At 37.9% G+C, this 17,164-nt stretch overlaps 1 protein-coding gene across 2 annotated transcripts in view; it reads left to right on the forward strand.

Annotated features, from left to right (window-relative positions):
* The window catches only part of CDK17 (cyclin dependent kinase 17), a 54,979-nt gene extending 41,486 nt beyond the window's left edge, over nt 1-13,493 (forward strand). For both annotated transcript variants that reach the window (XM_017737819.1, XM_008636550.2), the window contains 11 exons: nt 1,337-1,451; nt 1,970-2,064; nt 2,693-2,755; nt 5,436-5,559; nt 6,536-6,656; nt 7,187-7,284; nt 7,541-7,646; nt 8,426-8,468; nt 9,338-9,428; nt 9,659-9,736; nt 10,157-13,493. In XM_017737819.1, the coding sequence (XP_017593308.1) occupies nt 1,337-1,451; nt 1,970-2,064; nt 2,693-2,755; nt 5,436-5,559; nt 6,536-6,656; nt 7,187-7,284; nt 7,541-7,646; nt 8,426-8,468; nt 9,338-9,428; nt 9,659-9,736; nt 10,157-10,194 (972 nt within the window). In that variant the 3' untranslated portion in view covers nt 10,195-13,493. The remainder of the gene's footprint in view (nt 1-1,336; nt 1,452-1,969; nt 2,065-2,692; nt 2,756-5,435; nt 5,560-6,535; nt 6,657-7,186; nt 7,285-7,540; nt 7,647-8,425; nt 8,469-9,337; nt 9,429-9,658; nt 9,737-10,156) is intronic.
* The last annotated feature ends 3,671 nt before the right edge of the window (nt 13,494-17,164 follow it).

Here is a 17,164-nt window from a genome sequence, read left to right on the forward strand (position 1 = left end):
AAAATGGGCAAGGAGCACTGAAATGGGATATAGTGAACATTGCAGGAGGAGGCAGGGCTGGTCAGGATCTCTGCTGTGAATATTGCAGTCAGTCCTTCATTTAAAACAATTCAATTTCCTGTTACCAAATCTAAGCCTGCCTGATGCAACTTCAAGCCTATTCCTGTTTTCCTATCTCTTGTTACCTGGGAGAAGAGGCTGACGCCCACCTGGCTGCAGCCTCCTTTCAGGCAGCTGTAGAGAGCGATAAGATCCCCCTGAACTTCATTTTGTTCAGGCTAAACACCCCCAGCTTCCTCAGCTGCTTCTCATAGGACTTTGTGCTCCAGACTCTTCACCAGCTCCTTCCCTGGACACTCCAGCACCTCAATGTCGTTCTTGCAGTGAGGGGCCCAGAACTGGATACAGGATTTGAGGTGTTGACTCACAAGTGCTGAGTACTGGGGGACGGTCACTTCCCTGAAATTGCTGGCCACACTATTGCTGACACAGGCCAGGATGTCATTGCCTTTTGGCCACCTGGCCACATGCTGGCTCATTCAGCTGCTGTCAGCCAGCACCCCAGGGTCCTTACCTTCTGAGCATCTTTCCAGTCACTCTTCCCCAAGCCCATAGTGCTGCATGGGGTTGTTGTGACCCAAGAGCAGAATCTGGCACTCGGTCTTGTTGAACCTCATAAAATTGTCCTCAGCCCATGGATCCAGCCTGTCCAGATCCCTCTGCAGAGTCTTACAGTATTGTAATGATCTAGGGCAGTTTCTGTACCTTCGTTGCTGCTTCTTGGCATTTGTAGGGATTAGTTTTTCGTACTTGTCAGGATTTTTTGTCTTAATTTAACATGCTTTTAGAGTTTTGAATCTCTTGCTGTCTAAAAATACATAATGATGACAAGAAGCTATCAAAAAGAGTTACATGTTTTCTTTAAGGTTGTGGAAGAGTGTGTCTGCAGCCTTTGGAAACTTAACTGCAGCATAGTATAGAGATACCCAAGCTAGGTATCCATAGTCAGAGAGAGGCTTTCAGGAGTGTAAATGATCCCAGCAGTGAACTTAGTGAACTTAATGATACCTGATCTGACTTCTTTGGTAGCTCTGTGGTATTTAGGTTTCCATGTAATTTCCAGAACTGCTAAGCATATACATCCCTTGTGAGTTCAGTCCTGTGCTTAAAAAATATTTCTGTGCTTTTACATATGTCAAAAGAATATAATGTAAAAACTGTTCATATCCAAAATGGAACCGATTCGATCCTCAGACAGAAGTTATGTTTTTTTATTTAACTAATGTTTTGATGAAGGAACAACTTGTAAAAGTTCCCTTCTTTTTCCATTTTATAGGGTACTTATGCAACAGTTTATAAGGGGAGAAGTAAATTGACAGAGAATCTGGTAGCTCTGAAAGAAATCCGCCTGGAACATGAAGAGGGAGCACCATGCACAGCCATAAGAGAAGGTGGTAACTTTTTTTCTTAATTCTTAGAATTTCAGATACTTCTAGATTTCTTTTTGACCAAATCACCATCAGTACTTGGAAATATATAGGCTACATAGGACATTAGTGAAATTGCTATTACTATTGATGAGGAAAATTATAGTCCAGACATATTCAGAGTTTTGTTTCAAATTTATTTTCCTTATGGGGGGTGATTGTGATCTCAAATGCAGTGGGCGATTTAATACTGAATTAGACTGCTGTTAGTAAGTAACTTTCAGGTACTCAGAATACATTTTACAAAATTCCTTCTGTCTGAAATGTATAGGAAATACATACAAGCTTGTTACTCAAGTGGGTGTTTGGTGTTTTGATTAAATACCTTTCTTATTAACTTGATCTGTATGAGTATTATGTTCTTAAAAATAGCTTTTTTATTAAAAAAACTCACATAGTTTATATGTGTGAATTTAACTAGAAATTGCATTTACTCCTCATGTGTTTTGCACTATTGTTGTTCTTCCTATTCTCTCTTGCAGTGTCATTATTAAAAGATCTGAAACATGCAAATATTGTTACATTGCATGATATTGTGCACACAGACAAGTCTTTGACTCTTGTTTTTGAATACCTGGTAAGTGCTTAAACAATTAGTGAGCTTTACATTTTATTTATTGTTTCTAAGAAACAGAAGCACAACAGAATTCTGTACTTTTTTTAAAAATACTGGGACTATTCGAATTTTCTCCTGCATCTACAGTCCTTCAGCTAAAAATGAGAAAAGTGTATTCAGTTCTTAAATTGCTGTAAATTAGTAAATACTGTTGTGATCATTTCAGAGTTTCATTAATAGCAGATAGTGGTGGTCTGCCTGAGCAAACTGTCTACTTGTCCAAAATCATTAACTGTATAAAATGGTAATCACACTATAGTTCCAATGATATTTTTCTATTGTGACATAGCTGACTTTCAATGTAATTGGAGAATATACCAATTCTGTAAAATACTGTGCCACACATAGATGGAGGAGAAGGCAACAGCAAATAATGTTGCCTGAGACAGTACAGCTTGCTGGAAAATGGGTCTTTCTATCCTCTGGAAAGCCATGGGTATTTGTGTCCAGGCTTTTGGGTTTTTTATCATTTAATACCTTTTGCAGAAATCTCATTTTTCTGATAATCATTTCAGTTCCAACGCTAAGTAATGTTCATGTAATTTGTTGCCCATAATTTTACTGAACCGTGATGATGGTGTTTTAATAGGACAAGGACCTGAAGCAATACATGGATGACTGTGGTAACATCATGAGTATGCACAATGTAAAGGTGAGTGGTTTTAGTGACAGTGACTGCCTTCCAGCTTTGTCCTAAGAATTTCAGAGAGCTAAATAATCAGGAGCTATATAGTTTAGTTTCTTTAAAACTAAAATAAAGAAATTTAACTTCCTTTTTAGCCTGACTTAGCTACATTTGACATCGGATGGTATCTTTTTGTTTTAAGCGTTTAAAACATTGAAAAGAGATTATATAACTTCATATGTTTTCATTCTCTTTGAAGTTACATATCTAAAATTTTAAAATTCCTTAAAAATAATACATTCTTAACTCTTTTGACTTCTTCTTGTCCTCCCGTTATTTTATACTCATTGACTAAATCTGTAGTTTGGTATATCCTCAAATTTATATATGGACATTGAGGAAAATGTAGCCTCAATCATGAATGTGGTTTTGGGTGCCACTGCCTACCACACAAGTAAGAAATTAAAAATATATATTTAAGAATTAGTGATTTTCATCTTTCTGTTAGTAAGAAAATGGAAATAATTTTCCTTAAGGCCTAATTTGCTTTTTCTTTTTGCTATGGTTGTGGCCAGGTCAAGTGACTCAGTTTCCAATCTGGCCTGCTGAAACTAACTCTGGGTCAAGTGTTATTTCTCTTGTAAGAAGCAGGCTTTTATTTGGAAAACTGGCATAACTCGTTGTACTCTTTAATACTTAGGGCTTTAGAAGAGACCAAATGGAGTACAGTACTGTTGTGAAATGATTTGGTACTCAGGCTAGATATTGGTTACTGTTTGGTGAGCTTTCCCTTTCATTCCTCTTTATGGAAAGACATCTGCCCATAACCTACTTCGTTGGTTCCTCTGAGAGTCTGCAAAGGGAAATTCTTTAATCTGTTTCTACTTCAGAGAGACAACCAAAAATCATAATTATGCTTGTGTTTTTAATTATCTGCAAGTTATTAAGCAGTGCTTTAAGCTTAAAAAAAAAATGCTGAAAAGCTGTGAGTGAGAACCTGACTCTTACAGTAAGTGTAGTTAGAGAACAAGCCAGAATCTGCTTGTGGTAATCTGAGCTAAGCAGAGGAACTGTTTTTCCTTGTTTGCCTATGGTTTAAGCTATGCTCAAAGAGAAAATTTAAATGGTCAGTACCTTTGGCACTGGGAAACCAGAACAGCTGCTTAGCTGTGGTAGCTCTAGGTGCTTACCTTTTAATAACTCTGGGGGTTTGAGTCATCATTAACATTTGAGAGACCTCCCTGTCGTCACTTCCCTCACATTCCTTGGCTAATTTTAGGTTTTTGTGTTTTGACAAAATGAAGGTATGTGTGATCTCTGCAGGTAATAGTGTTTTAACCAAAATTTTGAGCTAATACATGGCGTCCTGTGCATTTCCAAAAGGATCCCTGCTAACTGTGGTGAAGCTTCACAATTTCTGTAGAGCAATCTGCTTTGGATTCTTGACTAATCCTTGCAGTCCCAGTGTACACTACGGAAGGCCGTTGATTTCTATTGAAGTCCTGCTAATAAAGCTTGGGGACTGATTACCCCTGCAACATTATGGGCATGAGTAGATGGAACAAGACTTGTTGCTTCTCATTCTGCTCTTCAGAAAAGAAAGCAAAGAGAAAGAAATCAATCCCAGTTCCTGTTTTTCTAGCACAGATGAATCCCATGTCAGCAGACTGAGAACAGATGGATGTAACTACACCTGCTGTGTATTTGTCCAGTTTATGAAAAAGAATTTGGTGGTGTCACTTGGTGCAAAAATAAACCAATATGTTAGAACATGGTCATGTAAAAACATTCTAGTGTTTTTCCTCAGAGGTCCTGTTACATGATGAATTTGTCACATTGTTTTCTGCAATGCTCTGTATTTTTTCATTGTACATTTGATTACCTGTGCTGAGGACTGCTGTGTGGTAAATGCCAGCAATGGCTACCCAAAAGTCCTATGTTCAAGATCAGACCCTTTATACATACAGAAACTGCAGAGTATTTGCAGCAATACATGAAACTTGCTTGGCTGCCCACTGCTAAACCTTTCTTCGCCCCATACTACTTTTATATCTATGTATGTGCCGGATTGATATACATGACTGAAGTTGTTGCTTGGCTTGCTGTTCCAAAGGATTAAAATAAACCTGTGTGTGTCAAGGTGAGGGGATGAATGTAAATACCAGAGGCAGTTGGGCTGTTTTAATAATCCTCATTTACCCATTTATCCATCTTCCCTAAGCTTGTGAATCTATGTGTATTTTTCCAGTAGCCTGCCAAGACATTCTTTATGTAGTTTAGCACAGTTGGATAGAAACGCTGCTGAGCTGCATTTTCAGAAGAGACTCTGCGGCAGAAGGGAATTTGAGTATATACTCAGAGACAGTTATCTTTAAAGACATTAGTGTGGGGAAGAGAAGTGGTAAATGCTTACTTTAAAAATAAACAGCCCTGTGTTCCTCTTCAGTTAAACCGAACAAATTGCCCTTAAAGTCTTTGTTGTAAAGTACGGTGTTAAAGCAGTGCATTAGCATAAAAGGATTTTAAATCTTTGAACAATAATGATGATGTCCAGAATTTGCTCATAAGGAGAATAATTCACTTTTTGAGAAGTAATTTTGTCCTGCTTTCAGTACTTAACTCTCCAGTGCCCAAATGGGCTGTTCTAGTCATGTAATCTGTAGATTAACATTGTTTGTCTAATTTATATGAATGTTCTCTTTTGTAGCTATTTTTGTATCAGATTCTTCGTGGTTTGGCATACTGTCATAGGAGAAAGGTGTTACATCGAGATTTGAAGCCGCAAAATCTACTAATTAATGAGAAAGGAGAACTGAAGCTTGCAGACTTTGGTATGGCCTGAAATTACTCTGTAATAACTTTCTTTTTGTCTCAGCAAAGGAAACTAATTTTGCCTTATAAAGGAGAAATGAGTACCTTGGGTCTGTAGTGAATTTGGCTGTTCTCAAATGGAAAATGAAAGTCAGTCTTTTACAGGGTATAATCAGAGTCTCTATAGGTAATACTGTCACTCGACTTGCAATTTGAAAGTAGTCTTAAGCTTCCTGTGAAATTGATACTTAGTCAAATCCCTAAGGTGGAGCTCACATTGCTTCTCCTAACACTCCACAGTCACTCTAAAGCAGGGTAACCATGACAGGAGAGAGGAAGGGCTTGTTCATGTGCTAAATTGTCAGGTGTTATGCTGTCAGTGATACACCAAATTCCTTGGGATTTACAGAAGAGTGGGGCATTCACATTTTCCTGTTTCCTCCTGTAGTCTGGAAGATCCTTTGAAAGTTGTGCTCTGTGCCTCTGATTTTACCCCGTCTGTGTGAATGGAAGTTGCTCAGAAGATTGCATCTAACATGATAGACCTGAATTTTATTAAAGATATTGCTGACAAATTGACAGTGTTAGGATGGAAAACCCCTGCTGATCCAACACTTATTTGGTCTGTTTCCATCATTTAGTTATTTGTTTGCCTTCTGCCTTTTGCAGTGTAGTTTTCCAGAAACAGTGTAGAAGGTTTTTGCAGCAAGGAGTTGTCGTATTGATCTAATGCTATACCAATTTAATGGAATTTACAGGATTAGTCTAGGTTTTGATCTGTTTACCTTTCTTCTGTGCTTAAAAATGCTGACCATGAGATTGCCATAAATACCAAAAGGCAATCACAAGTTGTAGAAATCTATTTATTAGGGCCTTAAATAACATTAAGAGACAATATTTAGCAAATATAATAAGGTCTTTAAAATAGTTTGTCAGTTTCATACGAAAAGGATTTCAGCAAGCTGTACATGACTCTTCATTTCCCTTTTTATCAAGGATTGGCTAGAGCAAAGTCTGTTCCTACAAAGACCTATTCCAATGAAGTTGTCACATTATGGTACAGACCACCTGATGTTCTCCTTGGATCTTCAGAGTATTCAACTCAAATTGACATGTGGTTTGTATAGCTTTGTCTAATTTAAATTTTTGTTCTGAGTCAAGTTGAAAAAATGTCAACTTTGCTGTTAAATAGTAACATTCAAATACTCAACCTTTGAATTTTTATAGGCTGCAACTGAGTTGGATTTTTAGGGAAAGGATTGTTAGACTGGGAAGATGCTATTATTCCTCTCTGAAAATGCAGAGTACTTTTTTATTGCTCAGAGTAAGCAAGCATTAGGCCCACAGTATTAGGGGAAAAAAACAGCTGCCTTTTCCTAATGACAGGGTAACATGGTATTTTACCATGAACTTTAATAAAATTGATTAACGCAACATGTGAAGGAAGAGGATGTAATATAGCTATGACACAAGTTTTGTTTAAACTTTGACAGCTCTTCTGTTGCTACACATCTGTCTAAATATTTTAATAGCAGGGCGTGGCTAACAACCAATCATTTGTTTTAATTGAAGAGAAATCCCAGAAGCCTTTATGAGCTGAAATTACAGGGTTATTGCTGCTTTATCTTTTTCTCTGTCTTTATAAAGGGGCGTCGGATGCATATTTTTTGAAATGGCATCAGGAAGGCCTCTTTTTCCTGGTTCAACTGTTGAAGATGAACTGCACTTAATTTTCAGACTTCTTGGTAAATGGATACTTTTAGCAATGTTAATGTTAATGCACCGTGTTTGTATGAGAACTGTAGAACAATATTATATATTGCATTGTAATCAAGGTTATGAAAAATGATTCAGCTGAGTGTACAGCTGAGGGTGCACAATATGGGCTTATTGAATGATTTTTTACCTTTCTCCTTTAAATTACAGGATTAAATGCTTTTTTATGTCAATGTTGTTTGTTTCCATTTTTTAAGTTGAATTTGTTACTGCTTCTAAATGCAGGAACTCCATGTCAAGAAACATGGCCAGGCATTTCTTCCAGTGATGAATTTAGAAACTACAACTTTCCTAAGTATAAACCACAACCTCTCATCAACCATGCACCAAGGTACTTTGTGTTTTATTAATAGAATATATGCATCCCTGTGGCTTTGCATATTCCTAAGTGGGAATGCATTTCCAAGTACAGTCTGCTACTGAATAGTGTAAAACTATTCATCAGTTGTGTAACTGTGGGCAGATGATAATGCAGAGCAGAACCTGGTACTGTGTGATTGCTTTCTCTAATACCATTGTAGGTACCACAGCTCCTTAATGACCTATGGAACAATAAACTCTGATTAATGATATCTCCATAGTAGGAGAATTCACACAGCATTTCCCAAAAAACACTACTTCTCTTCTGGTTATATACTAGGCCTAGGCCATTTGTTAAAATGGCCAGGTTTCCTGATGCCATTTTAAAACCATAATGACGAAGTTGAAGGGTCTGTGCAGTTATTATAAATAAACTTAATAATAAAGACATTTGTTGTTGACTTTGAAGAAGAAGGTCTAACATTGTGTCCCTCTAGTAAATGAGTATTATTAAGCTTAAAAGAAATAATTTAAAAAATTCAAATAAATGATCCATGTCAAGCTAGTAAAAGACAATCCAAACTAAGGATTTGTGTGTCCCCAGTGTTTTCCAAATAGTCTTGTTCCTCGATATTAGGACTCATGTATTCACATTAACATAAATAAATGTAGTTTGGATGAAAGCATTTCCATGTTTAGATATAATTTTCAGGTTTGATATCATTTAATGAAGTCAGCTCCTCTGCAGTTTTACTTTAATAAATACAATTCCATAACTGTTTTAATTTTTTAAAATATTTTTCTTTTTAGGCTAGACACGGAAGGAATTGAATTGATAGCGAAGTTCCTTCAAGTAAGATGTGCTTTGTGGCTTTACTTTATAAAAGTGCAAGTTTCAAGTTTTAATATATTATATACAAAATGTATTAGAAGCCAGAGTATTTAGATCTATCTTAAAGTGGAATGTGCTGCTGAGTTTGTTGTGGGTGAAAGATGTGGGAAGAAGCCAGTCTAGTGTGAGAATTAAAGAACTGATGCTTGTTTTTTTTTTCCCCCAGAACCGATTTCTTCTCTTACTACCTTTTGTAAAAATAGAATTATTCTATTAGCCCTGAAAAAACTAAATCTCTTGTGAAATACGGTATTAAACCAAAACTTCTATCTAAAAATGCTAGATTTCTTTAATGATAAGCTGAGTTTAGTACTAAAGAAGGAGTTCCTAAGGTGTAATATTACTCCTTGATGTTGCAACTGTATTCAAAAGCTGAAGTGGTATGTGGGTTTTATCTTTGAATCTGTATTAAAAAGGAGCTGGAAGCAAGATGGAAGGCCAACTCTTGCATCTTTGAGTAGATGCAGCACTGTAACTTGCTTGTATGCAGCTTTTAAATGTCTGCAGCCTTGTCCAAAATTGCACAGATGCCAAGCAGGAGACATCTAATCATTGTGCCATCTATAAATAAAGAGTAGGTGTAGTTTTGACCTGCATCCATTTGCAGAAGTTGTTTTTACTATTTTAGTGATCTTGTTACATGTTGGCAGTACTGATTCTGATACAACGTTAGATTGTCATGTATGAAATGAAAGTAATGAAAAATAATTGTCCTAGTGAATTACGGGAAATATTGAGCAAATAGAACTCTTTCTCCCTTTGATGAAATCACTTGATGCAAAGAGATTTTTAATGGAAGCCAACACACTTGTATGCTTTTATATTAATAGTATGAATCAAAGAAGAGAATTTCAGCAGAAGAGGCCATGAAACATGCATACTTCAGAAGTCTTGGAACAAGAATACACACTCTGCCTGAAAGTAAGAGGAGTAGAAAAGTAGCAGACTGTTGTTAAGATAGTGCATTAAAACTAAGTACATGGTGTAAGGAAAAGCTCTCTAATCTATTAAAGAAGTCTGATATCTAGAGACTTATATATTTGTGAATTGAAAACATTTTTTATCTAAACTATATAATTAAGAATACAATTTTGATCAATAAAACATAGTTTTACATTTGTATATGAATTAATTTCTTTGTTACATTTCAGGTGTTTCAATATTCAGTCTAAAAGAGATTCAATTGCAAAAAGATCCTGGCTTTAGAAATTCCACTTACCCAGAGACCGGTATGGAAAGCTTTATTTTTTCTCATGCTTGCTAAAAGAATGCTGTGCCAGAGGCATTCGGAATTGAAAATGCTTTGTTAAATCGGTTTGTGTGAATATAGTGTCACAAAAATCCAGAATGATTTACTGAGATTCCTGTAGAGACATATAAGCTAAGTGCACAGAAAGATGTGAGTTTTACAAGGGATGGTCAGGGACTGCGAAGGTGAGAACTTTTCGGAGTTCCAAACCAGTACCGTGTGGGGGTGAACGGTGGCAAAGTGAAAAACCAATGCAGTGAGCGCCGTTAAAAGAAAGATACTGATGTTGGGTGAAGCACAAGGGGAGTTCCCTTGAAGTAGGACAAAGATCTTGGTAATAACTTAATACTCTGTTGTGCAAGTGCTTCGGTTTCTTACCATGGTCCGTGTTGTGTTGCAGGACATGGGAAGAACAGAAGGCAGAGCATGCTTTTCTAAAGGGGGCAGTGCAGAGTCAAGGCCAAGCCTATCCTGTCGGTCAAGGACTCGGATCCGAAGGCAGTGCTTTTTCTTGGTGGACTTGGAATCGCAGTTTGTCTACACTGTCCTCTTAACAGTGGAGTCTTTTTATTTCCAACCTGCAAATTATGTTTTTATATTTGTTGTCACAGTGTGACAATTTTTTGTACAGTTGGTTTTAAGGTCTCCTCTGCCACTAGAGCCAGTAGGTTACAGCTGTTGATGTAACTGTAGCTGCAATTTTTGTGCAGGACTGAGAAACACAGTGCATTATTTATTGCGGAATCATTGCTGCTAAATAACTACTGTCTGTATAGTTAACACAACAGTTCCATGCCTGAAGAAGTTGCAATGGCTTTATAATATGTGAATGCATCTGTTTCTCTTGATAAAATGTTCTACTGCTGCAGGGCTTTTTTGTATTTCTTAAACTGCAGTGTTTCCTGGAATGTAAACATAGCTTTGCTTGGCTATAGGTGAGCCATCTTTAATGCTCTAAGTTCTTGGCACTTAATTCCTTATTTAACATTGGAAGTATGTGTTGAAATAGTTGAAAAATTATAATGCATATTATGTTTTTGAAAAGCACATGGTGTGAAGGTTGATTCAAACAAGTGAAAAGTAACTATGATTTGCTCTCAGATCCTATGTTAGTTATTGATGAATTAGAGCATGGAGGCTGGACATTTTGTCAGGCTTACTCCAGCATAACATATTTGCACATTGTTGTGCATATGGGGCCTGCAGAAACAATAACTTTTTTACCTTGTTTTTAACTTAGAAATACAAATAGTAAAAAGACAATTCGTATATGTTGGACCCTGGCTTACTTCTTATTACAGAGGAACAGGACAACTAATTACACAAACATGGGAATAATGTCACACTTTTCCCACCTTGTTGGTCTCCCATTTGTGCATTATTCACTTGAAATCAACTGGAAAGATGCAAGTTTGTACTTGAGAAGAACTCACTATGCTAACAGAGCTTTTACAATGGGAACTTAGAGAGTTTTTCAGATCTTAGATGTTACCTGTTTTCCAGAGATAGTAAACATATTACTACTATGCTTATGCATCTCAGTGAGTATCATAAGTACACCCTTGGTGATGGTTACAGTATTTTTAAGCATTTGTGTTCACCTTTATGAACCTATTTGTTTAGTGCATCTTAAAGAGACTGTAAATCTTTATTGGTATATTTTGAAATGGTCATGTAAATCTTTGGCTGGTATACCATGAAAATAGTCATAGGTAACTTAATTTTTCCTGACATTCACTGTAAAACGTTCAGGGGTCCTACCATTTCTGTTCAGGAAATCTCGTAGTTTATTGTTATTTAACAGTATTAAGTGAATTTTTGTATATTTCATTTTAACTTTATTTGTGAATAGTGATTGTGGCATGTTTGGGGGTGTTTTATTAATATTTCATTGATACTAGTAAATTTGAATTGGGATTTTTTTTTTTATTTTATTTTCTGGAAGAGAGAAATTCATGTGTAACGGTGACTATTGGACCACTACTGCTTTTCAGCATTTGTAAACCGGTTTTACGTTAAATCTTGTAGACCTAACAAACTGCTGTTATTTCTAACTGACCGACCTGTATTAATATTGTACTTTTGAAAGTATAAATATTATGTGGAATTCTTTGGTTTTGTTTTGAAATTTATAATAACAAAAGCCCTGTGTTGTTAAAAATACAGACTAAGTGAACTTGCGGTTCTTGGGGCATTGTTGGCAGCGTTTAGCAAGGTCCGTGTGTTGTGGGAGCCCCCAGGGTCACCTTTGGCTGCTCCTTTAGTTCCTTCAGTGCAGTGGCAGTGAAAGTGACGTGACTCATCCGTGACTGAGGCTGCTCGGGACCTTCTCAGTAGCGTGGTCCAGAGTGTCACTGCTGGTGAGCCAGCCCCGCGTGTCACACGGCCTGGGAGCATGACACGAGCCTCGGACACAGGCGCGGGGCTCCCCTGATCCCAGCATGAGCACTACATGTGTGGCAGAGGCACAGTTGGCACTGATGACAAACCTTGTCCTGAAATAGTTATTATATATTTTTTTATAGTTGCTATGGATCTGATCTAGATTTTATACCAATTAACTTTGTAGGAAATACATTGTAGATGTCACAGTGTTGAAGAAAGAAGTATCAGAAAAACGTCTCCTTTTTTTACAGAAGTAGTGAAGGTAGACTAAATGTTCACTGTGGATAAATGTGGGGTTTAGCATTTCTAGAACAGTAATACTTCATAGGTCATAAAAGAACAGGTAATAATGTGACACTAATTAGTAAAGGACTTAAAGGTTTACCTGGTAAAATGAAGTGCATTAATAAACTTAGAAAGGGATCAGCCGGAGCTAACAAAAGGATGTTCCATTTTAAGTAGGAATTCAGCTTTTTTGTTACAGATGAAAAGATCTTCCATAAAATTAAAGCAGTCTGTTTATAAAGAAATTTTTTCTAAGGACCTACAAGTGAATCTGTGTTCTTTGTTAGGAGGTAGCTTTAAAGAACATATTTAAGAAACTTGGCATCTGTGGTCAAGCCAGTTTGGGGCTTTTAAAAATTGTCTATTACTGAAATTCCTGCATCAGCAGAGACAGTTCTGTGGCAGTTGCCTCTTTGGGGCAGTAGTCAGCAAGTCTGAAGTTGCTGGGCATCTCTGACATCCTTTCTATGGAATTCGGTGCTCTGCCTCCTGTCTGGCAGAGTCAGGTACTACGGCCTTGGTTTCACTGTCCCCAAGAACTGTAGGAGTGTTGGCCTTTTTGAGAGAAGACCTCAAGTGTGGCAAAAACCAAGCAGAGAGTCGGTGAAAGTGGATGGCTTTCAGTGTTTGGTATGACCACCTTTGCTTGATGATGAGCAATCAGTTAATGAGAAACGGCCTGCAAGTCGTGGCTGATTTTAAGTAGTTATTTTTAGATGATACCTGATGTGTCCCACCTAGCCCAGGGTAGGGATGGCAAGGTGTGGGTGTAGGTGTGTGTCAGAGTCAGGTGGGCTGGAAGCCAGGACAGAGGCAAGTGCTGGTGATGTGGTTGCATTCACGTGCAGGTGAAGGTTGAAGGGGAGAGGGTGGGTGGAGGATGGGAATTGACAGGACAGGGTTGGGAGAGGAGAGGGGCAAACCAACAGCTCAGCAATGCTCTAGTGGAACGTGCATCTCAACATGGCTGTGTTATTTTTGTGCTGCTTTACCACAGCATTCAGTAGCCAGAGTGTATCCCTGAATTGGGCAATAAAAGTTAAAATAAACAATTATTAAAGAATCAACATACTTTGTATTTGCAAATCATTTGAAAAACTGCAAGGTAGCGTTCTTGGGGCTGCTTGCTTGTTGTTTGTGCATGAGTTTTTCAATGCAATAAAGGTACATGGTTTCTGTTCAGCAATGTTAAAATGGAATTAGGGTTAAGAATACAATTTCATTATTGAGGACAAAATATATGAAAGCTATGTTGTAAATATCCCCAGGCTAAGTATTATAAACCCAGGAAATACTCGGAATTAAGGTCAGACTTGAAAGAAATCCAAACAAATCAGAGTATGGAAATGCAGAGCTATAGCACATTGTGACACTGAAGAGAATTCAGAACTTGCCTTGTCTGTGACATGATCATTTTGTCTGGTCACTAATGAGCAGAGTTCAAATAATTCATGCACCTTGTTAGCACATTTCAGTACCTTATTTACCCTCAGAAATTTTGGCTTTAAAACAAATGTAACATCTCTATGAAATGCTTTAATTTTGGGAAGGAACTTGAATGCTTACTTTATGCGGTTTGGGGGTTTTATTTTTTCAGAGGTTGGGCTGTTAGAGATTTAATGCTCCCATTTGGCCTTTGTGTTGTTCAGCAACATCCTTGTGTCTCACCGGTATCCATATCATACCAGTCTAGGAGATGGGCAAGGGCAACAAGTGAAATTGTGAAACATAAAGGAGGTGTGTAGCAGTTGGAACATTGTAGGTAAGCTCTGACTGTACAGGTGGGATGATTGTGAAAAGTATAAAAGCCAAGCAGATATATGGACTTTGGAGTTCCTACCATGCACCTTCTTCATCTGTGGAGTTCAGCTGCACAGAAATCATAGTCCTGTTCTCAGCCATAGTGGGAACCTGTTTTCAGAACTGGGATTAGAGTTCAGCTATTCCAGATTGGTTTTTTTAATCTCTTGTATGTTACTTTCACTGGGCAGTACTGTGCCTCTCTCAGTAACAGAGTAAGATTGATGTCAATGGAAAATGTGAACAACTTCTGATTATTTTTGCATGTTTTCTAAAATCCATTGACTCGTTTAAGTTCTGTAACTTTTGAGCAAACTTAAACTGTGAATGCAGACATACACACATGCTACTGTGGTAAATGACTGCTTCATTTATTGTGCTGGCTGCATCCTCCAAGCTCACTCAAGAAGCAGGCCTGCCTGAGTGCATCACTTTCATGGTCCTCCTATTGAAATACAAGTCTTACTTGGCTCAGATGCCCTGCCTTGAAACACATTTTTCCCCAGAGAGCTATGAAATTCCTTCATTTGTTGCAGTGGGATCTTTCTGCTGATGGAATTACCACGGCTGTGGATTGCAAACCAGCAAAAATGCTCTTCCCTGTCTCTTCTCCAGCGTGCTCTTGCAGAGCACCTCCCTGCAGGCTTTGCATGGCAGCGTGTGCGCTGTCACCTGCCCCTCCTCTTTCACACCCTGAGTTTGTTTTTTCAAAGACTGTTTTTTCCTTTTTTCACTGTCTTGTTATGTGATTTGCAGGAGGGGGTAGCTGGCCTGGAGCCATGTTAGGAATAATTAAGTTTACATTTATGCATTTGCACTTCTTGCAGAGTGAATGTGAACTGATGGGAATCTTTCACAAAAGAGCTCCAACGTATCCTAGAATCCTCTCTTCTAGGATGCTTTCTTCAAATAACAGCCCCCACCCAAGGCAGGCCATGCTGCTGATTGCTCCAGAGTCCTTGCTTGAGGTTCAGTCTGCTTTTTTCATTTAAATAAATTCATACTGCTTCTCACTCGTGCTGTCAGTCTCTTTGCCCTCAAGAAATAGGTTTGTCTCCATCTGTGTAGGCAGAGCACTCACACATTAATTGGTAAGAGCAGTTACAGTTCAGGGCTAAAACAGATTTTAAAAGTTGTAGTCTTCTGATGACTTTGGAGGGATATGCTTAAATCTGAGGCCTGTGTTTGTTTATCCTACAGGATATACAGACAGTCTGAAGATCAGAAGGGAATAGTTATGCCCTTACATAAAAGACTACCTGTACTTACTGTGCCTTTTCTAAGTTCATTTGGGTGTCATGATGGCTTCTGAAGATGTTTCCTGTAGGCACGAGATCACACAGCCTCTTCATGCAGAGATGTTACGTTAAAATTAACCCTATGGTCTTGTTTGAAAGGACCACCTCCCCTTTAAACAGAAATCTTAGTGACAGTTCTTCACGTCTTTGGTAGGTATTTCAAGATGGGTGCGTGCCTGTCTGATAATAACCCACTCTGTACAGTAATGGGAACTTCTGTGTATTGCTGAAGCATGAATAAAGTGCAAATCTTATAATAAATCCCCCAAGTATGATCAAATTGCAGTTACTACCAAGAATACTGAAGTGAGAATAAACTCCCATTTTGTTCCCCAGGATTGCTGGCTTGGAAGCTCTCCATGCCACAGAAACACTGACACTTCCAGAGTATTTATTTAAAAACATTTATTTGATTTTTCTCTACAGTTAAAAAGATACCTGTTAATAAAATGCAGTAGATTACCAATAGAATATTGTCTTCAAAGCACAAGGCACAACAGTCTAGTGTTTCATGTAAGTGTTAGACTTGAGAGGCTGGACTTTATTTGCATAAATACCTCCCAAAAGCAAAATTTTTTGTTTCACATTATTGACTGATTTAGAAGGCAGATTTTGACAGCCTATTTTTTTTCAACTGAAAAGTCAACTAGCAGAAGATGTGCTCTCTTGCTATTTTTATTCTCTCAAAGATGAGAAGACAGCACTCCTTTGCACTTTCTGTGTCTTCCATTGTTTTATTGGATTCTCCCAGATCCTTTCCAGTAATTTTTTGAAATAGGATTTTGTCCCAGAATTGTTGCTTTCTGCTATCTTTAAAAAAAGTCCAAAATCATTTAAGGGCTGGAGGGAAGCTGTGGGTGTGTTGAGCCTTTTGAGAAGAAAAAATTCTGCCTTATTAATAGTAAAACCTTGGAAAAAAAAATCATGGGAATCCGGGTACTTCCAAGAAGCTCTTCTCTGTCACATACTCCCTCCTCTCATGGTCAACTGGTTTTTTGCAGTGTAATATTCAACACTAGTATGTTTTCATCTTTACTTTTTAAACTCATAGTGAGGAACACTGTCTTGATGCCAGGTTCTCCCATTAGCTACAGTGGCACGTACAAGACAAGACCCAATGCTGCTGTTCATGCCTTATAGGTGTAAGTAGATATTCATTTTAAATTTTTAGGTTTTTTTAAAATGAGGCAGGAGTCAGCTCTGTAGTGTGAAATAATTACCTCTCTGTAACTTTGGTATTGAAAACTGTTCCATGTACCTGGGAGGAATGCATGGGAAGAGAAATGTTCGGTCTGCGAGCCCGTGTGATTTATCTCCACTAACGTCGCCAGTCCCATCAGTTACACACTGCCCTTTCTTCCAACCTATTCTGATTTTACTTTGTATAAAATTTGCATTCACTCATAAATTTTGCATAGGTTCATGTTCTGTTTTTGACTCGGGGGTGGCACGTCTTGAGCTCTTGAAATGCTGAGTCGAGCAAATGATGTCCCAGGTGCTTCATTTGTTCTCCTCATGTCTGGCATTTAATTGCTGTGTTTATCAGCTGGTACTTACATGGATACAGCAGGTTTGTATCACTGCAAGTGGAACTGATGAGTCATTTTTGGTTGTGCCACCCAGGAGCCTGAAGAAAATTC

The sequence above is a fragment of the Corvus brachyrhynchos genome, unplaced genomic scaffold, assembly GCF_000691975.1.
Source record: "Corvus brachyrhynchos isolate BGI_N302 unplaced genomic scaffold, ASM69197v1 scaffold56, whole genome shotgun sequence".
Classification (NCBI taxonomy): Eukaryota; Metazoa; Chordata; class Aves; order Passeriformes; family Corvidae; genus Corvus; species Corvus brachyrhynchos.